This window comes from Cydia splendana, chromosome 1 (assembly GCF_910591565.1).
Source record: "Cydia splendana chromosome 1, ilCydSple1.2, whole genome shotgun sequence".
Taxonomy (NCBI): domain Eukaryota; kingdom Metazoa; phylum Arthropoda; class Insecta; order Lepidoptera; family Tortricidae; genus Cydia; species Cydia splendana.
In genome coordinates, this window is record NC_085960.1 from 9,062,519 (window position 1) to 9,073,735 (window position 11,217).

Genomic DNA, 11,217 nt, shown 5'->3' on the forward strand with positions numbered 1-11,217 from the left:
GGCGTAACCAGAGAAGGGCCCGTGGTCCCACAGGTCGTTAGCTCTTGAAGTGTCTAACATTTATTTCAAAATTTAGGAGAGTCACGATGAATTTGCCTCGGACGTCAACTATTCCAGTGGAAATGTGTTGTAGTTATAGTCTATTATATTAATAATAGGTGTAATATATATTTACACCTGAATTAATCTATGCGTGCATTGATTTTTTTTGTTCAATTTTCAAGTATCTAGTAAAATTACATTTCAACAAGCACATGTCATAATAAACAACCATTGTGTAATTCCGGCAGGTTGCGGTCGCACAAGTCGGCGGTGTCCCACTCGGAGAACGAGGAGCCCGCGCCCTGCACGTCCACGGGCGAACAGCGCGCGTTCGAGACCCTCTCATCCAGGTACGACCGTACGGCCTTAACCCACCTTAAACTGACGGAATAAAAAACTAAGCGCCACTTGCACCATTCCACTAACCCGGGGTTAACCGGTGAAACCTAGAGTTACCATGGTTACCAGTACAATTTGACACTGGGTTAACGGTTTAACCTCTTACCCCGGGTTAGTGGGTTGGTGCAAGTGGCCCTAACCAGTTAGATGTCAATTTTGTGATATTTATTTCTTTACAATAAGTAATTTAAATTCTTCTTTCAAAAACGGCACTTTCCGTAATTGAATTAGCTGTTATAGTAGGCACTTAGATATAAACGAGGGTGACTTTTGGAGCTTATGCTCGCTATGCTATGCGGTGCGGTTGGCGACCGAAAAGACTGCTTCCGTTCTAAGCCCCATTTAGACGGTTCAAGAACTTGCATGCGATTTTCGTCACATTGCGGTATTTGGTCGATCGACTGAATTCATTGTATGTACTCTGTAGTTAGCAATGTATCGAATATTGCATCTTATTGAAGTTCTTGGACCGTATAGATGGGGCTTAGTGACAAGCTTCAAACCCATTTAAAAAGCAAGTTATTACCGCCTTATCTACACGGTTCCAATTCATATAACAGCTCATCTGCTGCATCCTTCGCCAAGTTTTTTTCTCCTGAATAGCGATAATAATTTTGAGTCGTATAGACCTCTATACCTCCTACGGTTAAAGTCACTTTTTGAACGGGATTTATTTAAGCGGTTTTTTTATCATTCGGCACCAGTGGCACGGCACGCAAGTATTAATAGCAACCCAAGTTTATTTGTAATTTTGTTGTATACTTCCATGTTCAGCGTGGGCAGCAGCGGGTCGTCGCTGAGCGAGTGCTGGGCGCGGCCGGCGCAGGAGCCCGCCGCGCCGCCGACAAGGACGCCGCTGTCTCTGCTGCTCGAGAAGGTATACTTCTTATTTCAACTATATGGCTATATATTAAACTACAAAACGACGTGTCATTATGAAAACAGATAATTTTGTTGTATGAAGGACGCCAGTTGTGACGTCACGTCGTGTTATGATCGAATTTTTCCATTGTTAAAATATTATAAAGCAGAAAATAAGTATGACTAAATGCGAGTTTATGTTTGCTGTAAATCAATTTAACTTATCTGTCATCTATAGGAAACTAACCAATATTTCTCGATTGTTTCGTCTTTCGTCGTGGTGATATTCTGTTTCATGTGCAGGTGGCCAAATGGCAGATAATCCCTCGAGAGGGCACAGAGCATCTCCCGTGCCGGGTCTACGGCGCCATACATCTTGCTAGACTCTTTGGTAATTGCATTTTTCTTATGATCTTGTTGATAGGCCATTGTTAATTTGGTGGTTTAGTTATTGATAAATATGAAGCGTATAAATAATATTTCCCTTTTTTGCATTTCAGTGAAATTACCGGACTTCTTAAATGCAACGCAGATGCCAGATTTCAAATTGAAACTCATCCTAAAGCATATTGATATGTTTGTCCAGTAAGTATACTGTCATTTCAGAGTATTCCAAATACTTATTTAACTATTGTTTAAGTTCTCTAATATTTATACATATAAAAAGAAGTTGACTAATGGTGGTATTCCATTTGTTCAATGTCATTGCGTCTCACTCTCTCATTAAGCAAAATGTGAGACAAAATACACATTGGACAGGTGGAATACCACCCTAACTTAATTAACTTATTGAAATGTTGCTTTATAAATTTATCATGCAGGTACTTGGACGAGCACAGTGAATGGTTCGGAGAGATGTACTACATAGCGGACAACGTGTCGCGGTCACATTGAACATATCTACGTACTTTCATCTAAATAATTACATACACAGTTGCAGCTTTTATTTCAAGAAGTTGATGTATGTACGATATTTAAAGCAAATTCTTAATTAATATGTAATACTTTATGGAGTTTATGGTGGTTTACTAATTATGAATCCTTGGATTCAACAGAAATTATCAAATTACATTATAAAGACTGCTATGTCCCATGTTAGGGTGGTATTCCGCCTGTCCAATGTGTATTTGGGCGTTTTCTAAAATAAATATCGAAAACCTGATTCTCACAGATCCTGGTGTTTTTGGGTTCTTTCAACTCAGAATCCCTAGCATATTCAATTCTGATGATAAAATAAAATGTCCCAAAAATTTTTATGAAAATTGTACGTTCCACTACGTCACGCATATAGAAGTGAACATTTTTATCATACTAAAACGTGACGTAATGGAATTGACATTTTGGGACATCTTTTTTTAATGGTGGGATGGAGAATGCTGTCGATTCTGAGTAAAATGAGCCCAAGAACGTCCAGATTTGAAAGAATCAGGTTTTCAATATTTATTTTAGAAAACGCCCATTTTGCGTCTCACATTTTTCACAATGAGAGAGTGAGATGCAATGCACATTGGACCAAGATATTGGACAGATGGAATACCACCCATACATTAAAATCGGTATCCAAAATTGTTGTTTCAGTGCATAGTTATAGTTTGTAGGTTTCTAATAGAGCCCGACGGCTAATCCTATTGTCTGTTGTTAAGTAAAACCGCACGTGCTACTTACCTGCAAAAAAGGGTCTTAATTATTCTATTTGGCACCTGAGCGCGGGCTAGTCCAACGCTCAAAAAACCAGTGTAGGTGCGCTCTCCGATAACGCGCCTTTCTTACGCATCTCGATGACACATTTTAGACTGGTTCTGTAGCGTTCGACTCGCCGGCACTCAGTAACCGAAGTACGTATTTTTTATGCAGGTGGTTGTGGCACGTGGCACGAGCGGTTTTACTTAACAATAGACAATAGGATTAGCCGTCGGGCTCTATTAGAAACCTACAAACTATACATAAAGTGACACTGATATGCGAGTTACAGTCCCAGTCTTGAGAACCTAATTTATTCGACACCATCCTTATCATTTTTATAAATGACTAAAAAGCTCTGGGTTAAAAATTTCTAGTCTTCCACGTAGTTGGATATGTACCTACTCGTATCTGTATATCATCTGTACATGATATTTTCTGTAGGTCACCAATTAATCATCAGCAAAGCTTTAAGATGTTTAAGACAAGTGTTTTATCATTTTCGCAAACATCGTTTATTTTTATCTTTGTGATTTGACTATTGGTTCATCAATTATTACAATTATTTTTATTGTGTAATAGATTTACATGCCTTTTATGACAAAGCAGTATGCAATTATGTATCTCAATTGTAATACCATAGAAATAAAATTATCGATTCTAAAAGCGTTGTAACTGTAAGAAAAAATCCTGCTTAGAATTTGACAGCTGATACTTTTTGAGTCGTGGTATATTTTTTGTGAAATCATCGTTTTGTTTACTTCTAGTTAATATAAATATTAACAGCAAACTTACACATTTGTTTTATTGATGCGCCACCGAGTATAAGGGTGGTATTCCATCCATTAACCTTTTGAACGCCAAACGGCGCATCCATTTGCCGTGCCACTGACGCCATGGGGGTAAAATTTAGTAGGGGTTGAAAAACACCCAACCTAAAAGTGGGGTGTTTTTCAGTAGATTTTCATCAAAAAACGATCGACGTCAATTGCCGTCTTTGGCGTCGTTGTCACGATTTTGCGTTGACGTCAATTGCCGTCTGTGGCGTTCAAAAGGTTAAGAAGCGCAGCCGTCCAGCAGGAAGTATTTATATATAGAGTTAGACCAAAAGAAAACTCTCCAAGGATTTTAATAGCACACGCAGTGAGTGTTATTTTAAATGTCTAACATATATGAAATTATGACGTATTAAATAACACTTGCACTGCGTATGCTATCAAAATCGCTGCTGACTTTTCTTGGTCTAACTCTATCAGTTTCATCAAAGAAAAAATAAAACTACATATCTCAGAGGGTTAAATATAAATAAAATAGGAATCTATCTAGAAGATTTAAAGATAGAGAGTGATTAAAAAACAGTAATTATTATAAAAATCAACATTTTACTTGAAAAATTATCCAATTAAATTAAGATAATGTTCATTTAAGGTTAGCCAAAAATAAAACGTTAATGTGTTGATGTTTAAACAACCTCATTATAGATTATAGTTCGTCCGCGTTAAGAATGCAGTGGACTTAATTTTCTAAGCAGGAACGATTTGGTTGGTTACCGGCGTGGCTAGGCCGGCGCCGGACAATGATTTTACTGCATTCTTAACGCGAACGAACTATACATGGAAGGATTGCAATATTAACACAGTAGGTACCACGAAAACTATTGCTTTAATATTAGCTGAGATTGGCTTATAAATAGTATTTTAAGACATTGACATGTATTTCAAAGAATTTTAGAGATCTTGTACAGTCAGCATCAAATATATGTATAGCTGCAAAAGCGGTCAAATAGTTACACCATATATGTATACGTACGGTGTGACGAAAAATTTGGCTGCTACAATATATTTGACGCTGCCTGCACGTCAGTTAGAGGTTAAAATACAATACAATGAGAAAAGTGCAGTGACTTTCTGCCATAAAAATGAGATAAAACTGTTATTCCTTGGTATGTCCTTGGTGAACCAGCCCTTGTTGGTGCCACTCTCTTGCAGACGCTTGTGGTAGGCTTGTTTGTCGGTGTCCAAATGATTTTACTTGCTCATATTACTTGACTGATATGGGAGCTGTTACGTAAATTCCATTGAAAACCCTTCCGTGATCGGCCAACTATCTGCTGGATATGGTTGTTGTTGCTGTTGTGTTGATATTGATCCTGCTGCAATAGTCCCACTTGGGCTATTGATTATATTTTGGCGTTGGTAAAGGCGATTGGCTTAATTACCACGTTTGATCCAATCCAATCCAATTTACATTCCATGCATAAAAGGCACTAACACACTTTCCACTGAAATAATCTTTGCACACGTCTCATGGTAGTAATAAAAAAAAATAAACAACAACAACAAAACACAACACAACAAAGGGCTCAAGACAATAGTTATTTGTACAACAAGAGATCAAAGTTTGATATTTCTTCGAGTGCTTATTTTGAGTCCCGTGCAAGCGAAAGATTCTATAATAGATTCACGAGCGTAGCGAGTGAATCTAATTTAGAATCTTGAGCGTAGTAAGGGATTCAAAAGCGCACGAGATGTAAATAACTTTGATCTCGTGTAGTACACAAAATTTTTCACCCTAAGCAGTGAGAACATACCTAGAGGGACAGAGATAATAGAACCCAAGTATATCGAACTTGTATTAGACCCCGCATGTTGAAATGACTATAACGGTCACTTGAATGTCATTTTGTCTCACTCAGTGAGCAAAATCGCATTTTGCTCACTGAGTGAGACACAATCAGTGAGCAAAATGCGATTTTGCTCACTGAGTGAGACAAAATGACTCAGTGAGCAAAATCGCATTTTGCTCACTGTTTTTAAGAAGCAAAGTACCCCTGTTCGAGCTGCTGAGGTGAAAAGTACTTTCCCACATCCAATTGCCGCCATCGCCGGGCGCTGACTCAAAGAGGTGATTACATTTTAAGTGTGCAATTCCATAATAAATGACTAGTCTAGCTTTCCATAAAAATAAAAAGAAACCAGCTCCGAGGGAAAGCTACACACTAATACCAATTACAGTCATTATTTATCTTAACCAATATTAACATTTCAACTCATGCATTTCGATATCCTATCCTAATCCCTGCTATCATGTTTAATTAAGGGTCGAAATTCCTATTCTTCATGCTGTTCAACATTTGATCATTTTACATCTCATAAAGATCTGACTGCGTCTTTACATAAAATGATATAAAAAAATCACTAAAATACTAACTCATACTGGATACATTACATCATTATTATTACTAATATTAGACATGAATTTTTGGACATTTTTGTTAAACCAAAAACAACTGAACTAATAGTCGTAAATAGTAAATGAAAGATTTCGCATTTGATAATCACGAACTGCGAGTATGTCTCATTCATGGGGCCGTAGCCCAGACGAGAATCGTTTATCGACCAAAGCTGATTGAAAACATGTACCTATCGACATGACGGAGTCACGAAGCGGTTCCTCACCCACGGCCTCGTACTTAAGGTGGCCCCGCGGGAGGCAACCCTTGTTATTAACGGGGGAACACACATTGAAAGAAAAGGGCCTCGCTTATGCGATTTCGCCTACGGCAAAGTTAGTACGCTCCGCCACCGGCTCACGTCATCGTTCCCATACATTATTTAAGTTTCTATTGGCGTTATCCATCAACGATTGTTACTCGGCTAGGCCCCTGAGGCAGGTGTATTAGTTCAGCCGTGTGTGGGGCGGTTAGTCGTGGTCGAGGCGGTGCAGCACGCGGCGGTAGTCGGCCTCCAGCGCGAGGTACTGGCTGGCGAGGCGGCCCTGCGTCTCGTTCACGCCCAGCGAGCTCAGCGTCGCCGCGTACTCTTCCGGTTTCAGCACTTTCTCCAGCTTCTTCATTTCTAATTTCTTTTTCTGTGAAAAGGAATGGTTGATTGTATGACAGCAGGGGCGACTTGCTGTTCAGCAAAGCACGATGATTGATAATGTTGATACATACTGGGCTGTAGCCGCGAGCGTCAGTTGACGTCTTTATCGGTCAAAGGGTTAACTTACCAATCTTAAACCTTATTGCAACGAGATAAGCTCCACCCTCAGTACAATTAGTAAAATGTAGGTGTTAGTACCTGGAAGGGAGCATTGAGCCTGTTCTTGACGTCGAGCCGGTACTGCAGGTACTGCGCCTTGTCGGACGTGTTGGTGGCGCGCAGGCGCAGGATCTCGTACACGCGCCGCACCTGCTTCTTGTTGATCTTGAACTTGGCGCACGCCTGCGACACCATCTCAGGCGAAAACCTTATAAAACAAAACCCATTACATTATCCTCCCAAACCAAGACAGGTTTCTTAATCATGTGCCATACATAATAACTTATTTATTCACTAGGTAAAACTTATGTCTTCTTAAGGCTGAGGAACTTTGAAAAGGCATTGTGCACTTGTATTACTTTGTGCACTTCTTGATATCATGCTAATTACTCAAAAATAATTGACAATAAGTAAATTGAGATATCAAAGGCAAAAGAAAAATCGAGATGAGGGTAATAAGATACATGACATCTATTGCTCTCTTGTTTTGTTAGTTGGCAATAATTAATTAGATGATACCCACCCTTGATAAAGCTTTGCTGGATAAAATGCTGGCAGTGTTTCACAGTTTTTGCAATCTACATAATCTCTGATTCTCTGGAAATCTTCTGACGGATCTTCTACAGTCATATCAATTACTTCTGGAAGTATTACGAAGTGTGAATAGATGGCCTGAAAGAGGACAAAAAAATCCAATTTTATTATATACAGTTTTAAAACTAAATTGAATTAATTATTGTTGCCACTCCAATTCCCCTTTGTTCAAAAAGTGCTTCAGACCAAACTTGCTACAAATTAGAATAACTAACCCACTTATTCATAAGCACACTACAAGTTTCAATTAGTTAATTTATGTTTTATTCCTTTCTTACAAATAATTTATTTGAAATGTGTATGTATTTGTCTGGCAACCTGTAAGTGAACAACCCAATGTATTTACCAGGTTTCATTGCCAACATATAGTAGTAATGTGTACCGTAAGCAGGTTGGCGCAGACGCCGAGCTTGCGGAAGGGCGGCAGCGTGAGCACCTGCGACACGCGCGGGCGCGCGTGCGCGGGGTACGCGTAGTAGCGGTACACCGTCGCGTACCCCGCCGCCGCGTACGCGTACCCGCCCTCGCTCGTAGGGTACTTCTCGAAACTGGAATGGACGTAGCGTCATGAGATCACCGTTACTAAAACCAGCATATATCACTTGTGGGGTACACCCAGCTGCAGCTGCATTGACACTTTATGAATGAATCGCTGTTCCTATAGGTGGGAAAAACAGGGAACAGACTAATATAGTTGCTATGCTTACACAGGTAATACCTATCTAACATAATAGCCTTAAGGCGTTGTTATACATAAACACATTACAAGTCTGAATTAGCTATAAATCACTTTGCCTTTATCTGTAATTTTGACTTATGTATTTGTAAGAAAGGGATAAAACAGATCCAGGCTTATAAAGTTTTATGAATAAGGCTATTAGAAACTAAGGAGTGTAAAAATGCATCCACATGATGTCCAATGTTTGTGTCCAACATTAGTAACTAAACTGGTTTTAGTAAGGAATGTAAATTAATGTTTGGTTTGCATTATGTACCTAATTTTATAAGCATAATCAGAAATTACATGAATCACTGACCTAAGTGCTTATTTTACGCTTAACTCTTCTTCAAGGATCATGTGGTTTTGTAATTAATTAGTAATTACAAATCTAACTTACACTGTAAAGAAGGTCCACTGGTCATCATCCACATCAATGAAGGAGGCAGCATCCACATACCACAGCAGGAATGTCTGCAGCCGCTCATGGAAGGCGAGGAAGCCTGGCGTGGTTGTGTCACAGAAGTACACTTCAAATGTATGTTTGTCTCCCCCGTCATCTAATGGCAAAACACAACAATATTGACATAACATAATGGTATCTTATTCCTGTTGGATTTTACTACTCTTTGGTATTTAGATCTCAGTAGCAGGAAATGTAAATACAGTATTGATTGTTATTTTATTGTTTAACACATTCACTGCCAAGTACCCGCTGGGTGGGTTCATTTTCTATTGGAAATAGTTGTCTTGAAACTGAAAGACTATAATTTCCATGTTTTCACTAAAAACCAACTCTACTTTTAACTTACGGGGAGTGGCTGTAAAGGAATGTAGCATTTTTCCCATTGGCCTGAATGCTTTGTCCTTTTCTAACAGTGAGACAAACTGGTCCAAATTTGTTGTATAACCAGGTGCCAAGATTTTTTTCATAGCTCCTTCTACATCATCAGCTTTCATGCCTTCAGAAATACTGGGCTCAATCTGAAATTACAAAAATAACAATGACAGGTAGAGGTACACATACCTGGCTACAGTGACAAAATACCTACATCATGAAATAAATTTTAACATGCATTATCTTGTTATTAATCGTAGATTTTACTAAAAAGGAACCTTTTCAGAGTATTCAATTCCGACATATGTTTGAAGACTCCCAGCAGTGTAATAGAGCCGTATACGCAAGTCTGTGTAGCCGAAAATATTTTCGTTTTCGCCAAACACTTGGTGGCACATCTCTGGAGCAAAACTGGTTTCTTCATCCTCAATATCGTCTGGAGACCTCACTGTTAACATAAAAAGGTTATGTATGTACTATCCCGTCGTGATCTACAAGTTATTGGTTTGCCTTGACATGTTTGTGCTCCTCACCTAATTTTAGTTCCAATACCTCGTTGCCGTCCACAACCAAATGGCACAAAGCATCAGTCATCTTGAAGGTTCAAAAAATCAGGTTAAATTCTCATTACAAGATTTTAGAGGCAATTCCCGGCTTCCCGCGCAAAATAACTTGTAACAAACGAAGTCAAATTAAAGAAAATAGTTCTACATGAGCTACACACATCTACTTAGTGCACCACAGAAGAACTTCTTTTGTTGCAAATTTAATGCAATATATATATTTCGGAATTAACGGCAATTTTAAAATTAAGGGGTTGCAAATGAAAATGAACCAAAATCGCATTCGCAATTACCACGGACCTAGAGAGTAAACCGGACAGAGTACATTAGCCAAAAAGTGTGTCCACATGAGAAGTCAAGGTGGGCCGTTGCATCTCTTTCTAATTAGGGTGACCATAAGTCATATGTATGTGGGATATTAGGATAACATTGAATATATAGTTTGGCCAGGATCTTTTTTTATTCGTGCATAGTTATAGAGAATCATACTGTATTTTCGCTGTACTAGTATTATGGCCTGAAAAGGGATGGATATAGTTTTTTTTCTCTTCTGTAAAACGCTTCACACAACCTTATAGGCACTTAATTTAGTTGTTCTAAAAGCTGTTGCTAATAGGCGCACTGGACCACGAACATGGTGGATCGTCAGGAATGTGGTCCGCCGTAACGTCTGTCAAGAACACGGGTATGAGTGAGAGAGATAGAGAGACAGATATGGTGACAGAACCAGAGGGTCTACCGCGAACCAAGTTCGACGTGTTGCCTCTCTGTCACACTTACGTACGAATTTATAAGTGCGACAGAGAGACAAAATGTCGAAAGTGGTTTGGGGTAGGCCCTCAGGGCAGTGGGGGATTTACAGTATTTGCCGTCCTAGGCCCCAGGCCCTGTAGCAAGCACTAGACGCCCCTTTCTCAGCACCCATCATATAGACTGCCACCCTAGGCCCGGGCCTACTCGGCCTTAGAGCAAATCCGCCACTGCCTCAGGGTCGCGTGGATCCGCTACGCCCGTTTGTTATAGTTTTTAACTAGGACGCTTATCACTGGAGCATAAATTAAATTAAAAAAATAAATATCATTTATTATCAGGCGACTAAGGCCCATAGATACATACCTTACAAACTAACATACGTACAATAGTAAAAATCTTACAAGCTAAAAATTATTTCGGCGTCACCGAAAACCATAAATACCGAAGTTCGCAAATTGCGAGCATCTTTCTCTGTCACTGTAATTACTCCTTTATAGGAGTAAAAGAGAAAGATGCCCGTAATTTGCGAACTTCGGTGTTCACGGTGGTAGGCCATCTGTGCGAAAAGAGAAGAGTCGTGAAATGTAAAGAAACTAGTGATGTGCCGTTCCCAGTAAATTTTCCAAAGAGGGAAGCCCTCATAAGCACGAGCGCTTTTTCAACGCGCGTTAAAAAAGCGCATTAGAATGAAACAAATGGAAACATGTGTATTTGTTCACACGATGG

General features: G+C 39.3%; 2 protein-coding genes across 4 annotated transcripts in view; one reads left to right on the forward strand and one right to left on the reverse strand.

The window, feature by feature from the left end:
• Window positions 1–11,217, forward strand: part of LOC134795188 (protein male-specific lethal-3) — a 68,299-nt gene that overhangs the window by 16,823 nt on the left and 40,259 nt on the right. For all 3 annotated transcript variants that reach the window (XM_063767029.1, XM_063767021.1, XM_063767033.1), the window contains exons 9-13: window positions 291–392; window positions 1,216–1,318; window positions 1,606–1,693; window positions 1,803–1,887; window positions 2,124–2,208. In XM_063767029.1, coding sequence (XP_063623099.1) covers window positions 291–392; window positions 1,216–1,318; window positions 1,606–1,693; window positions 1,803–1,887; window positions 2,124–2,196 — 451 coding nt within the window. In that variant the 3' untranslated portion in view covers window positions 2,197–2,208. The remainder of the gene's footprint in view (window positions 1–290; window positions 393–1,215; window positions 1,319–1,605; window positions 1,694–1,802; window positions 1,888–2,123; window positions 2,209–11,217) is intronic.
• Window positions 5,879–10,025, reverse strand: LOC134790441 (histone acetyltransferase type B catalytic subunit). Its single transcript, XM_063761250.1, has 8 exons — window positions 9,709–10,025; window positions 9,454–9,623; window positions 9,150–9,321; window positions 8,738–8,897; window positions 8,002–8,167; window positions 7,549–7,697; window positions 7,065–7,233; window positions 5,879–6,852 (listed from the first exon to the last, which is right to left on the reverse strand). The coding sequence occupies exons 1-8, from the start codon at window positions 9,767–9,769 to the stop codon at window positions 6,685–6,687; spliced, it is 1,215 nt and encodes a 404-aa protein (XP_063617320.1). The 5' UTR covers window positions 9,770–10,025; the 3' UTR covers window positions 5,879–6,684.